The sequence below is a fragment of the Protomyctophum bolini genome, assembly GCF_963924005.1.
Source record: "Protomyctophum bolini genome assembly, chromosome: 5".
NCBI lineage: Eukaryota > Metazoa > Chordata > Actinopteri > Myctophiformes > Myctophidae > Protomyctophum > Protomyctophum bolini.
In genome coordinates this window covers 41,219,799-41,235,193 of record NC_137866.1, presented here as the reverse complement: position 1 = coordinate 41,235,193, position 15,395 = coordinate 41,219,799, and the positions used below count along the sequence as shown (strand labels likewise).

Here is a 15,395-nt window from a genome sequence, read left to right as displayed (position 1 = left end):
ACGTGTGTGCGCGTGGGGGACTGATAGGGCAGAAGTTCACATGGAGCGCAACCACGTGCAACAGAAACACAACAGATCCAGCAGCCAATGGCCAATACCCAAACAAAAACATTAGATCCCATGTTGACCAATCAGAACAGGCCAGTGCTGGTGTGTGTGTGTGTGTGTGCTGGCATTGAAATGGATGAATGGCATGAACAGTCCATTGTAGGACTTGTCAGGGTTAGCCATTGTTGTTTTTATAAGTCAGTCCACGCCTTGGCTGTTATTACTGGTTAAGGTGTTTTCCGATGGAGTCTGTGTTATCGTCTCAAGGGAGTGTTTGCGACTAAAGAAGCAGTAGCATGTGCATGTCTTCGTCGGATAATCTCTTGAGTGGCTTTGTTGGAGCTGAAGGCTGAGGTGTTATTCACATCTTCTCCTTTCACACTATTCACACATGTAGCCATCTTCTGCTTTCACACTTTGATATTTAGCAGACACTCTTATCCAGAGCGACTTGCAACTAGACCGATTTTTCATCAGCCGATCCTGATTTTTGAGACTCCTAGCCCACTGACTGCCAATGTTTTCACCCGTATTTTGTAAAACAAAACTGCCGATCTACAGGCTCACAACGCATCGTTTTGTGACGCGTCATGAGGCTTCTTGAGCATTTTTGAAAACGACACATCGGCTCCATATTTGCAGATGCCGATGTCATCAAAAAAGTCAAATAATGGCCGATATATCAGTCTAGCTCTGCTTGCATCATGCGAGATTGGATCTTCTTTGCAGAGGTGTGTCATTCATTACTGCAAAAAAAAAAGAATATATGAATGAATGCTTTGTCTGAGATGGGGAGAGGCTGCAGCCGGTTGCAGGAGATACATTCAGTAAATGAGAATACCAGGGAGTAGCTGCAGGTGCAGGAGGGAGAGACCATGAATGAAAGATGGATGAAGGCTGAAGTGGCCAGAACGCGTGAGGCCACGGAGAAATGGACCAAGATGACAAGTGAGAGTGTCACAATGTCATGTCACGTGCGTGACCTACTTTTCTTTTTACAGCTGTCCATGCACCATTGCATTTAACACTCACACATACACACTACAGCGCAGCACACTCTCTCCACAAGGGCAGCGGGAGACAGTGGATTCTGCCGCAGTGCTGCAGACGGTCTGAGCCTGCTTGTGGTATTTTACACAGACATGGCAGATGGAGGGGCGTGGGGTGCCACATATATTGGAGAATAGGTGTGGAGGATGAGGCTGTACTCTTGTGTCGTGCAGGTGTCTTGTGCACCTCACTTTCTATGTTCCTTCTCGTCCTCGACTAAGTCCTGCGGTGACGCAGGACGGATCTTCTTTGCGACCCACAGGGTTAATGCTTTTTAATATCCCGTGTGTGTGTGTGCTACTGTAGTTTTTTTTACTGCAGCCTAGCATACACCTCTCACTACTCCCTCTACTTTTGCGTGTCATTGTCATATAAAGAAGTATAAAATAATTAATAATTATAATAATAATAAAATAAAATATGGAGATACAATGCAGGTGGGATATTAGCAGTGAGTCACTGCTGCTAGTCTAGTCTTGTGAGAGAGGGGAAGCCGAGCTCTGTGCTGGATTTACAACAGAACAGTTGCTCTGTAGAGAGGAATATAGAGAGTTGTGCAAACGGCTCTGTGGTTCTCAAAGTGGGGTCCAGGGAAAGCACAGATGAGCTGGCCAGATGTAAGTAGACTGGAGAGGCCGATGGAAGGCTCGTCTGAGGACGACATCACGTAGAGAGTGACCATCAGGGGGTCCTTGAGGTACATCCCAGGGGGACCCCAGCAGAATGAGTTAATATAGCGTCAACCACTTTAACCCTATTTCATTTAATTTGAAAATAGCCAATCTAGGCCCGGGCGACTGGCACATCATTTCAGAAGCCAGACTCGGTACATATCAATCTCCTTGACATGAAAATGTTGAAATACACTCCTGTTAGACACAATTTCCTCTGAGGGGAACGAGTGGATGGTCTGATAGAGACAGTAGGAGTGAAATGTCTGATGACATCATCATATAATCATTAATGATGCAGGAGCTCGGGAACTCCTATCAGGCCTTTTGCCGGTCGGCTCTATGGCTCCACCTGGTGGCGATAGAATGAAGGGAAAGGTCATAATGGAAACATTTATTTCATCACAGACACATTGGTCATCTCACTGTCTCAAATGGTTTATTTCAGCACAGACACATTGGTCATCTCACTGTCTCAAATGGTTTATTTCAGCACAGACACGTTGGTCATCTCACTGTCTCAAATGGTTTATTTCAGCACAGACACATTGGTCATCTCACTGTCTCAAATGGTTTATTTCAGCACAGACACGTTGGTCATCTCACTGTCTCAAATGGTTTATTTCAGCACAGACACGTTGGTCATCTCACTGTCTCAAATGGTTTATTTCAGCACAGACACGTTGGTCATCTCACTGTCTCAAATGGTTTATTTCAGCACAGACACATTGGTCATCTCACTGTCTCAAATGGTTTATTTCAGCACAGACACGTTGGTCATCTCACTGTCTCAAATGGTTTTGAGACAGACACATTGGTCATCTCGCTATCTCAAATGGTTTTGAGACAGACACATTGGTCATCTCGCTGTCTCAAATGGTTTTGAGACAGACACATTGGTCATCTCACTGTCTCAAATGGTTTTGAGACAGACACATTGGTCATCTCACTGTCTCAAATGGTTTTGAGACATACACAAATGGTTTTGTCCTGTCCTTTTCGGTGGCAATATGGTTGTGTTTCAGAGTCATGCTCTTAATGCAGACTCACACCATCCCATCCTGTTAGCATGTGGGTCTTGAAAATGTTGTGGCTGACACTGCCTCCTGCTGGGCCTGTATGGAAACCACATGCTCTATAAGAAAAAGAAGGAACTTCATTGTCACATGATGACATCACAGGTTTACAGGTGTGGACAAGTGTTTTTTTCCAAAGGTCCAAAGTTTGTAGTTTTCAGGAAAGTGGAAGAAGAATAGAGATGGAAATAAGAGGTCGGATGTTGGTCAAAAGTTAATAACAATAAATACAAGAAAGGCATGAGAAAGGTGTTAGGGAGTAAAGTATATATTAATAGGCATGTACAGGATAATGAATGTGATGCACTGATACCGTACATCATAAAAGCAGCATGCAAGTGCAACGTATTAGCATGCTAAAGTCTCTGTCTGTCTATACATTACAGTTGTGACGAGTACGTCACCCAGCTGGACCACATGCAGCGTCAGCTGGCGGCGTCCGAGGACGAGAAGAAGACCCTGAACTCTCTGCTGCGCATGGCCATCCAGCAGAAGCTGGCCCTCACGCAGCGCCTGGAGGACCTGGAGTTCGACCACGAGCAGGTCCGCCGCGGCGGCAAGGCCCGCAGTGGCAAGGCCCTCAAGTCCGGGGTCGCCAACAACCCCCACGTAAGTCAGAGTCTCACCTGCGCCGGCCTGGGCCGCCCGGAGCTCAACAGCGCCTTGCCCAGCGGCATCATGGGAGGTCCCATGGTGTTCTGCAGCGAGAAGTACAAGATCTACTGCGACTAAAGCGGAGGGACATCCGCTTGGGACTGCCGTGTACAGAGAGGGGAGGGGTGGTCCGCGCCTCCCCTAGCCTTAGTGTTCAAGAGCCCCACTCGCTCGCTTCATAGCCCAGCCTTCGCTGAGCTCCTCTAGGGCAGTGATTCTCAACCTTTTAATTAACGAGGATATTAAAAAGGTGTGATATGCATTAGGGCCACGGTGTTCCTTTAACTCTGACAGCGTACGTTTTCAGAGTTAAGGACCCGCAACCGGTCCCATTTGGACCCCCCGGTGGTCCCCGGGACCTGACGTTGAGAACCAGCGCTCTAAGGGCACGTGTGTCTAACCTTCATATGGCTGTTCACGCCTGCTAGTGTAAACGCTTAGAGGAATGCAGATGTCTATGTACAGTGTTCGCTCCACGTGGGGGGGTAGTAGACATATACTATGGCATGTGGGGTTATAGGAACGTCCATCAACGTGGCTTGATGGGGGTTTTGTTGTGGATATTATGGGGTGTCTATTCTTTCCGCTGTCATGGTGGTGTACGTATGATGATGTAACGGGGTGGTTCTGTTGGGACCCACCAGCCACCACCTCCCCCTGTTACCCCTCGAGTGTGTTCCCTGTGTGATTTAGAGGGGGGCGGGGGACTTGTGGAGAGGACGTTACTGTCATGGTCACGTCCTCTCACTCTTAGGATTGTTCGTTGGCATGGGTGCTCCTTGGAAAAAGCCCCCATCCTCCTTCCTGTTCTTCTGTGTACCCGGGGACGAGACCCCCGGGGGCGAAAGTCCCGGGATGACCCCCACCGGGGACTGACCTCTTTGCCCAGCAACCTATTGTCCAATCAGGTCACTCTTAAAATGTTTACATGAATGAAACTAATGGAGAAATATGCAAACTCCCCCTGCTGTGGGCTAGGGGAAGCACAGTCATTTGCTGTGCTCTTTTTAATGGAAAATTCCAAACTCAAGAAGCAGGTTTGCTGTTGATTTGATGTCAGAGGAGGAGGTGGGTGGTCAAAAGGAGCACCTGGGTCCACCGGGGTGTGTATGTGTGTTTAATTTCAGGATACTGTGACACTAGCACACCAACACGATTGGGTCGGTCAAATCGCATGGCTTTGTAGCTGGAAAATGCTTATGAGCTTTTTAAAGGTTGTCTTTTTTTTCTGTTGCCAGGTGTGTGGTGCAACAGTAGCTCATGTACTACAGGGCTTTACATTACAAAGAGAGGAGTTATTTGAACACATGAGGGCTATTCTGTGTGAGCTGTTACGCTACAGTATATGGTGGATCATTTCAGAGCCATATTTGCGTAAGAAAGTTTAAGACAAATCGATCTCCACACCCAAAATTAAGTGCACTTCAGCATGGGTGCCTCAGGTTCCTACTTCTGTTTAAAAAAAAGAAGTGATTACTGTGAACAGATTCAATATAGTTTTAATCAAAGATTATTTTCCTTTTTAAGCGGAGTAAGATCCTAAATGAGCACAAATCAATAATCACGAATCTGCAAATGAAACCGAGCGACATCACTCTGCAAAGTGCCTGTCGACCCAAACACTTGATATATTTATCTATCTATCTCATCTGTAAATGTAAAGGCCTGTCCTTCCTGTGTGTCTGAAGTTGAGCTATAAACACTTCTCTTTCTTTATATCCACTGTCTGTGTGATACAGTAATGCCTAATTTATACTAGTTGTGCACCTGTGTCGTGCGCCGAAACAATAGCCAGCATCGGCTATTTTCGGTATGCGACATGACGCGCAACCAAACCCGCCCTCATGTTTCTAACCTGTGTCCTTGTTGTCACTCGCCTGTCATGGCGACCTTCTCTCTCTCTTAGATTGTCAGCAGCTTGCTGCTCCCACAGCGCACCCTGCGGCGCCTCTCACCCTTTAACTAGAATGAGGCATTGTGGGGAGGGGTAATTGTCAGGTAACGTCCTCACGCACGTGTGTGAGTGTGTTTGTGTGTGTTCCACAAACCCGTGTGTGTGTTATCGCAGCATCTGAGTTTCAGCATTGACGTGAAGGACCCTCGTGCGCGTGTATGTTTTCATGATATTTGCAAAACGGAGGGTCGTTCATTTCTGATTTGTTGCTTGGTGTGTGTGTGGGGACAAACTATTTGTACTATATTTAGTATTCAAAATAGCTTTAATCTCATTGCAAGCTAGCGTTAGGCAGATACAAGAATATGTGGGGCTCGTGTTAGTAAAATCCATGTCACTGCTTGTGGATCATAAACACATTAGCTTTATGATGCTCTTAAAAGCAGGGTTGATGTGAGGAAATCCTGCAAGATTAATCAAGTTATGCTTCTTTTTTTTAGACTTCCAATAACTTGTATGTAAAGTTCTATATTCTTGATAATATTGTGTTCAAGTTATGATCTTGCAGGATCCTCCTATAGTATTCCTCCCTCTGAAATAATGACGAAGAGGGAGATGTAGTCAGCCCTGCTTGAGTGTGCAGACATTAGCACACAGACAGCATGGAGAATAATGCAAAAAAAAGAACACAAGAAAATCCTCTGCGGAGGTCAATCACTCATCTGTTTTGAGTTCCACTTAACTTTGCAACAGCGAACATATTCCGTTCCTATCAGTTTACGCCGACAGAGAAAGGCTTCTGGGAGTAGAGAGAGGAAAACTACTCGACGTCTCAAAGCAGAGAGAGATAAGAAAGCGAGACACCCCGTCCGGTGTGTCTGGTGAAATGCTGACTCTGATACTGTGGAGAAATGAGTCCATGGGTTTTCCCGAGGGACGGACAAACCCTTGGCGATTTGATGAACAAACAAATGAATTAATTTTACATGTGGTTGTTCCATCAACTGGTTATTTAACCAGGACATTGATTCAAATTAGTTCACTCTTTGAACCCTTTTCCTTGGTTTTATAGGCTCTGTGGAAGCACAGAGCTGTACTAGATAGACACTACAACGCCGCCATATCATTGTGATTAAACCCTCCAACTAGTTTGTAATCAATGTCTGGTTGATCGGGTGACATCATAGCATGTCACTTGAAAAATAAAAAAAGATACAGCTCCTCCTACCTCTGCCTGCAGGCTCGTCCCACTTCACCTTTGAGTTCTCTTACACTCATACACACCGCTGCATCCAATTTCTGATTGGTTAATGAGCCTGCATGTCAAAAAACATAAACTAATTTCCATTAACCTGCATGGCACCATGGGAAAGACCATGTCTGCTGACCTGGTTGTGGGATTTGGCTTTAACTCTGTTGTGGAAATGATAGTTTGTGGTACTTGTTGTGAGACATTGGCTTCCTAGCTGCACGTTCTTGTGTGTGTGTGTGTGTGTGTGTGTGTGTGTGTGTGTGTGTGTGTGTGTGTGTGTGTGTGTGTGTGTGTGTGCGTGTGTGTGTGTGTAATGGCTGAAATGAATGGCTTTCAAGATGACAGAACTGCTGCTGGCAGCCTACTGGACACCTAAAACAGCTTAATGCCTTTTGGACATTTTTAGTTGCTTCTAACTAACAAGAGCTGCCGTTTTCTTAACCGTTTTGACTGGCGTGCACTCTAAATTAATAATTAATGCAAAGTCTGATGATTTGTTTTTTCCCCCATTTTGCAGTAATTACGATAATTCTGCCCGGATGAGGAACCATCAAGGTCCATTCTCACTGCTGATTTGGTTCCCCGATAGGAGTTAACACTACTGCATAACCTATTTGAACTCCAAGACATCAAAACAAACACACACACACAAAAACTAATGAAAACACTGATTTGGAAAATGTCCTGCTTCTTTCCCTCCTCGGTTGAGACACTTTGAACAGAAATGAAAACATTATTTTTAGGCGCTGTTGTCGGAAGCCAATGTTTCACACAAGTAAAATGAACATAAACAGAGCTCATGATTGAGTGGGAAATGGGGTTGTTTCCCAATGTAAATCAACAAGCTGTTTAATCTTGTTTTTCTTTTGTTTTAGTTTATTGTTTTCTTAACCTGTGCACTTTTATTATATAGGATTATAACATACCATTATTAACCTAGGAAAAAGCAGTAGTGGTTTGTGAGTTATTCAGTATCTACATGCTATATGATGAATATAAATACTGTATACATCCGTCTGAATTGTCTCTGGGTTGAAATTACAGAGACTATTTACTCCTTAAGATACCAGAAACCACAGACCTACTATTTGACTTTATCCTTCAGAATTTATCCATCGAATAACCATTGTTGCATTGTTATGTTATGTTATTATAATTATGTTTGTTCTACTGCCATGATCTTTAAAAAAAATCCAGGGTGAGCAAATTCTGGTTTTTTTTTTCATGTATTTATTATTCCTAGGAATAGTTCAAAATAACACAAAAGAAAACTTGACAACGCTTCGATTCAAATTGGTAAGTTTGGGGTTTCCCTATCGTCTTACCAGGGGCGTTCCACTGAAAAGGGATCACTGACCTCCAGAATTCTCTGCAAGTGAATCAATTAAATTCCAAATTGGAATTGTTTCATTCTCTCTTTGTTTATTGTGCCAAATCTTGGTACGCCGTTTAGGAAAAGAATCAAGAATCTGTAAGAAGACAAAGCGTCGAGTCAGAGAGGTGTAGTGTGTTCGGGGTCGTCCGTACGTAGCTCTCCTCGCTGAGCGCCAGGACTTTTTGTTTTTACGTTTTAGTTCCTTGTTTCTGACCAGTAGTGCCTTTCATTGTTTCAAGGGAGAATCTTAGACTAGCATTTGTTTTATTTTGCTTCAGGTGGGGGCTATTGGTTCAAAATGACTGAGCAGCAATAAGTGCAAAGGGAACAATGACACCTTTCAGCATGATTGATATGATACTTTTGAAATTAGCTCAATAAAACTGAAATTGCATTGAATTCTGTCGGTTAGTGGTCCCAACAATTAATTCAGGGGTATTGAGAAGTTGATGTTTATTTTTCATTTTTGTTTTCCTTATTTTATTTTGTATCAAACTTTGGGAACCAAATAAAATAAAAATTGGCCTCCTATTATTATTATTCTTGAACAAAATGCTCCAAGCATCTGTAATGTTTTGGACTATTGGAAACATCTATTTATCTCTAGCTTTGTATGGTTAAGGTCATGTGATATCCATAGTATTGTTGAATAATGTGCAGAGAGCACATTTTTTTATCCTTTGTTGTCATTTACAGTTTTGTTTTTTTATTCTTTAATCTTTTTTTTTTTTACACCATCTTTAAGCATTATGTTTTCAGTAAACAGAAAACGACAATTTGCATCAACAAGCTTGAATCGTGCCATTACAGCCAGTTGCTTGTTTGTTGAGGCGGTGAAAAAAAGTCTGAAATGTGGATGAGAAGCTACAAAATTAAAGTGCAATTTTAAATAAACGTTTTACATTGAAAAGAACGAAGAAAAGAAAAGGGTTTTCTGTTTGCTGGAAGCGATGGCATTGTGTTATTATTAGCAGTGCAAACGTTATATTGTCATATTGTGTTTCAGTATTGACCCATAATGAGAGTTTGATACCTTTATATGAAATAATAACGACTTCACTTGTATGTTGGTATTTATTTGAATTTGTCATGCAGTACTGTATTCTTATTGATAATGTGCATTATGATTAGAGGCATATTGATTACAGCTAAATGTCATATGCATGTTCCTCAGTCACATGGGAACCTTTACACAGAATTGAAAAACAAACGTATAACTTTGTCAAGGGTTGGAAAAAAGGAAGAAAAAAAACGCAAAAACAGAGTTTAGTCTGATGTATTACTGCTGAAACCTAACAGTATAAAAGTGTTGTTTGTTTTCCAGTAGAGAGGAGGTTTGTCGACTGTGTAAAGGTAGTCATACTGGCTAAAAATCAATAAACGTGACTTAACGTCCCCAAGATGTCACTCTGTGTTGTTATTTATAGCTTATTTTGCAGCAGTCAGGAATCAGAATACATTTTATTGTCTCATCACATGTTTTTGCAGGTGTAAAGAAGTGGGTAAAACTTTTGACAATTTGTCATTTTAATGTTTTAATTTCAAACCCATTAAAACCGGGACATTTTTGCAGCTGCAGTGACATTTTCAGATCCGCGGAACGCAGCGAATCAGGCTGGAACCCAGGCTAGGAAATGTAGAAACATACGTTTTTCAGAAAACTATTAGGATTTTGGTTTAGAACGGTGGTTCTCCAAAATGTTGCTTCATGCCATGCTGCAAGCTTGCATTTTTGACCATTTTTGGAAAATCTTGAAAGTGTTGAATCATTTTGAATTTTAACACGGGGGTCTGCAAGTGGCCAAATATAGACCTAAATCTGGCGGTCCGTGGCACGAAAACGTTAGAACTACTGATTTAGAAAGCATTTGTAGAATCTGCCTCAGGTCTTAATGGGTTATTGAGAAAGAACAAGGATCAAAACAGTTCTACAGATATTGCAATGTTCCTGATATGAGTCGTGAAAATAAATATACCAGCAGGTCAGACAACTGCAGATCTTCATGAGCACGTGAAGGGTTAACTCGGTAAGTATGCAGTCAGATGCTGCTCTCTCTCCTCGAGAGTGTTCCCACTTCCCAGCTGGAAGCTCTGCTCTGGCCTGCATGGGGGAGTCGAGGAGGAGGGGGGGGAGTCAAGGAGGAGGAGGAGGGGGAGTCAAGGGGAACTTCCCAGCTGTCTGAAAATCTGCAGGATAGATCACATTTCAGACAATGAAACCAACTTCTCCCTCAGTCTTTTCTCTGCCATCTAAGCTTGGAATTTAAGGTCAGGGTGCTGCTACTGTGCATGTTGGCTCGCTGGAAACCAGCTCTGCTACACCAGTTTGTCTCAAAGTAACCTTGAGTGGGTTCCAAATGGCCCTGTATGGGGGTGTGTATAACTCTGAGAGTGTGCAAATGTACACTGGTCCATTTGGTTCCATGTGTACACTCTCAGAGTTATGGGAGTCCTTGAAATTTTTTTTTTTTTGAGAATCGCTGTACACTAAATGGAACAGAGCCTTAATTTATCATCGGTAACACCTGTGAAGGAAGTCGGAAGAAGCCCGGAAGTAGGAAGAGTTTTAATGGCTGCTGTGCATATACCCTAACCCGGCTCTCTTCCATCTCTCTCTCTCTCTCTCTCTCTCTCTCTCTCGGCAGCAAATTAAAGACACGCCCACATATACAGAGGCGAGCCAATTGGCTTCTGACCTTTCATACACCCGGCGCTTCCTGCCAGAGCGCGGGAGCTCTCCTCGGTTTTGGAGTGGTCCTCCATGGCTTCCTGTTGGAGCTATTCAAACTAGCAGAACACATGCTGACGAGCTGGAATAGTTTTAATGGGGTCTTTCTTCAGAAGTTGTCACAGTCCGTCGTTGATGTGTTTCTTAGTCGAGATAGAATACATACTGTGCCACTCTGGGCTCTGGCACAGCTAGGACTCGCAAATTGATCGGTCACACTCACAATCCATCTGAGGCCATGCAGCGCATGTGTCCAGTCTGACAGTCTGTCCACCAGTCACAGTGAAGGAGATTTGTGTTAATGTTACATTTATGCAATATTTTCCAATATATTTAGCTGGGGATCTCCTGGAACCCCGCCAAAGACCCCACTTTGAGAACCACATGCGTGGGCATAATAATGAATATGAACTCCACTGCTTTGGGGTATTTTCTTTTTTTTTGTCACTGTACTTTTGCACAAAAAATGCAATATGTCCATCCTAGATATTTAGGAGCAGTGGGAACTGCATGTGCCCGGCGAGCGCTTAGCGCTTATAGGAGCAGTGGGCACTGTGCCCAGCGAGCGCTTAGCGATTAAGTGTCTTGCTCAGGGACACTTTGACACATAAGCTTGTCCACAACACTACTACAGACTGTTCTATACCGTTTGCCATGTGGCCGTACCATTGAATTTGATAGGCTGTGCATATTTTGGTGGAACAGAGGGAAAGGGGTCAATTCATCATCGGCGGTCCATGACATCATCGTAACAACAACAGAGGAGTCTTTGTTGGACTCCCCTCACGTCTCGTGTATCCTGTCCTGCAACAGCCTGGCCGGCCTGGCCTGCTGGCACACAGCATGTAGGTCACTGGGAGCCATGCCATGACCTACTGTAATTCCTCCCCAAATCTACTGTCAGGTGCTGTGATTGATTACACCTATTGTGACAGACAGTGTGCAATGATTATCCTCAGCTTTTGTTCTAACCACGTCCCATTGCTGACCACTCACCACTTGGTGGCACTATATCCCTGGTATTAGGAAGATACAAACTTGAAAGATTGTCCTCGTTTAGACTTGAACTTTATTGACACACATTACAGGACTACAGGTGTGAAATGGGTGAAATTATTTTTTGCGAAGCTCCCATCATTTGAGGTTAGGGTCAGATATATCCTAATATTACTGATGGGAGTTGAGTGAAATATCTGTTTATACAAGCAGGTCAGATATTCTTGATATGGCTATTGAGTATACAGTAAGATATACCTGTACATATAGGTGTATCATGGTTAGAAGAAATGGCCATGGCAAGCAGCCGCTGGCCGATGCCAAGCAACAGCTTTAATTCAGTTCAAGGACTAACACTGACCTCAGGCCTGCGTAGTGTGTGTGTGTGTGTGTGTGTGTGTGTGTGTGTGTGTGTGTGTGTGTGTGTGTGTGTGTGTGTGTGTGTGTGTGTGTGTCTGCATACATGCGTGCATGTGTGTAAGTGATATTTCTGTGGTTTTTCTGAGTTTTCAGTCTGCCTGCCTGCCTGACTGCCTGACTAACTGTCCAAATGTCTTTCTGGATGTGTGTGTGTGTGTGTGTGTGTGTGTGTGTGTGTGTGTGTGTGTGTGTGTGTGTGTGTGTGTGTGTGTGTGTGTGTGTGTGTGTGTGTGTGTGTGTGTGTGTGTGTGTGTGTGTTATTTCAGTGACACTGAATCAGAATGACTCCTACAAAGAGTCTCCTTCATGTGTATCCGTCATGTGATGCATCATGTGATGACCTGTACTGTACTGTATCTCCGCGTGGAGCCTGAAGGAGCAGTCCTGGAAGGACATCAGGTGGTCTGCTCTGCATGGAGAGGGAAACAACATGATGATGTCGGGCTCCACACATACCGGTACTGTACATATATACACTGTATCTACTTCAAACACACAGTCTTTCATGTGTATCTTCTTCAAACACACAGTCTTTCATGTATATTCTTCCTGGACCGGTGTACGTAAAGGCTATCGTTCTCAAACCTTTTCATTTCAGGGACCTCCCATTTTGGTATGCATATCAAACTGGGAGGTCAGCTGATGATTAGGCCACAGACCTCCATAACTCAGAGAGTTACAGACCTAACTATCATTAATTTAGCTGGGGACGCCCTGGAACCTGGGCCCTAAGGGAACGTTGATGAACCCTACGTACCTCATGCTACATAAACATTCCACCAGGGGCACACTGGAAACAAGTCAGCCTAGGGATAGAAATAGCAGCGAACCCTCAATTTAGCTATTTTGTGAAAGCACAAAATGCATCAACTTAATGTTGAGTTGTGTAGATCATATAATCATATGGATAAAAAATAATAATACTTCAGTGGTTATGGGTATAGTTGCACTTTATGTTGATGAACTCTTCATCATGATACACATACAACAACATTCCACATGCCAGAGTTTGAATCTGTCTGTCTGTCACGAACCATGGCAGCCTAGGTGGTCCCTCACCACGTTCAGGCCAGGGCATGTCATAGGTGAAAAATGTTGTGAAAATATTTGATGAATTTGACATTTGATGAAAATAGCTCACAAGATTGTGATGCGCTGTGAGCTTGTAGGCCTACAGCAAAGAGAGTTGGTGTATAGCCCTTGCATTGGGTTAGAAACCTGACACTTTTGGTGTTAGCGGGTGAAATCTGAGCCATGATTTAAATGTACTTGTCGTAGGCTACCTTATATTGTTTATCTTTCTGCCGTATGATATGACATGATATTTTGTAGCTAGGAGTCAAGATGTCTCCGCTTGGTCTGATAGCTATCGTTTTGGTACAGCCTGGCTTGTTGTGATTTGATCAGCTTGTCCTTCCTTCAGCTAGATTATAACTATGATGATCTGATCCTTGTTTGTTGGCAGAACTACCTTGGGCTACCACTGTTGGCGTTGTCACATAGCCTACTTCTTTCTCACCATTATGCCTATTTGATTGGATAATTGATCCACAATTCCATGACTCTTCTCTACCTCCTGAGCCAGCTGAGCCTGTGCGACCCAGATGTGGACAAAAACAATAGCCTACGTCTCATACTGCACTGAAAGTGCCCCAACCTTGAATGTCAAGGCTCCTTGAGTGTGTTCAGACGTAGTTCACACCTTTATTCAGAGGCAGATCATCCAGGACGCATTGTAATTCTAGGTTGGAACAGGCAAGATGTATCTCTCTCCACACTATCGCTGGTGTCTGTGTCAGTTAACATGAAAGGGAATGACAGCCAGTGTCACCTCGTAATTTGCATGTGACAAGCACTGATTGCATGTGACAGACGCTGATTGTATGTGACAGACACTGATTAGTGTTTTGCTTGTGTGTGATTACTGGTGGTGGAAACTGAGTTACACCTTCTAAAAACATGCCCACTGAATAAGACATCAGAGACACAATACCCATAACCCATTAAACAATATCATCCAAAATGAGTTTAAAAAAACTGTTTATCAAAAGCAAAACATTGTGTGTGTGTGTGTGTGTGTGTGTGCGTGCGTGAGTGAGTGTGTGCGTGCGTGCATGCATGCATGCATGCATGCATGCATGCGTGTATTCCAGGACCGGGGATGTGGTAGTTTAGACAGTTTTTGGTTTAGACTAGTCATTGGTTAGACCAGTCATTAGTCCTACAACCTATCTCAAACCTATCACAGACAGACAGACAAGACAGACCAGACAGACCAACCAGACAGACAGACAGACAGACAGACAGACAGACAGACAGACAGACAGACAGACAGACAGACAGACAGACAGACAGACAGACAGACAGACAGACAGACAGACAGACAGACAGACAGACAGCGTGTGTCCTGGCCTATTTACAGTCATCCACAGCAACAACTTCCAGAGGCCTTTCAGCATGTGCACTGACACGTTCAGAAATCATTCTCGCTGCACTGCAAGACTGGAAATCAAAGGCCAGTGAGGAGAGAAGGTTTTCTACACTCCTTCAAGTACCTGCTGCTGGGTCTCTCAGATGGAAAGGGGAAAATGTGTGATTAAAGGGCCATTCACACACCATGCACCATAACTACGATTATTGTTTTAAATCACTGTTTCCCAAACAGACCCATTTATGGGTCATGGACCAATTGTTATGAGTCACGAGCAAAATTCCCATGTTCTTTTCTCCTACATTTAAAAAAAATAGGCCTATATTTCAAAAGTTTTTTAATAGAAAAAGTATTAAAGAAAAATTAAACAAACAAAAAAGAAATTCCATATATAAAAAAAGAAAAATAATTAAGAAGTAGTGACATTATCCAATCTACAAGCTGACAATGTGGCGCGGAACAATGCGCTGTGCGCTTGCAGATCTACCGTTTTCACTAGTTTGGGTCTCGGGCTCTCTTTTGAGTCTCGACCTGAAACGTTGGGGAAGCACTCTTTGTAACTGGCGGTGATGACAAAGTCCATTCCACCACTATAACAAAGATAATGGTTACAGTGGTTATAGTTATAGTGTTTGGGGAGAATGGCCCCTTATTTAGGCTGATTATAGATTAGGATAAATAAACTATTACAACTGCGGGAATGTCCTGGAGGCAGTGGTGGAGGAGGAAGTATATAGGCTACTCAAAATGTTTTACTCAAGTAAAGTTAGTAGACGTATAAATACCCTGTTTTTACTTCA

General features: G+C 43.4%; 1 protein-coding gene across 4 annotated transcripts in view; it reads left to right on the top strand.

The window, feature by feature from the left end:
• The window catches only part of LOC308315637 (protein bicaudal D homolog 2-like), a 66,084-nt gene extending 56,669 nt beyond the window's left edge, over positions 1-9,415 (top strand). The window contains exons 11-13 of one of the 4 annotated variants that reach the window (XM_080763718.1): positions 3,232-3,454; positions 5,406-5,497; positions 7,163-9,415. In XM_080763718.1, the coding sequence (XP_080619844.1) occupies positions 3,232-3,454; positions 5,406-5,465 (283 nt within the window). In that variant the 3' untranslated portion in view covers positions 5,466-5,497; positions 7,163-9,415. Of the gene's footprint in view, positions 1-3,231 lie in introns of all 4 variants that reach the window. The other 3 variants (XM_080763717.1, XM_080763719.1, XM_080763716.1) reach the window with 3 other exon arrangements.
• Positions 9,416-15,395: the final 5,980 nt, after the last annotated feature.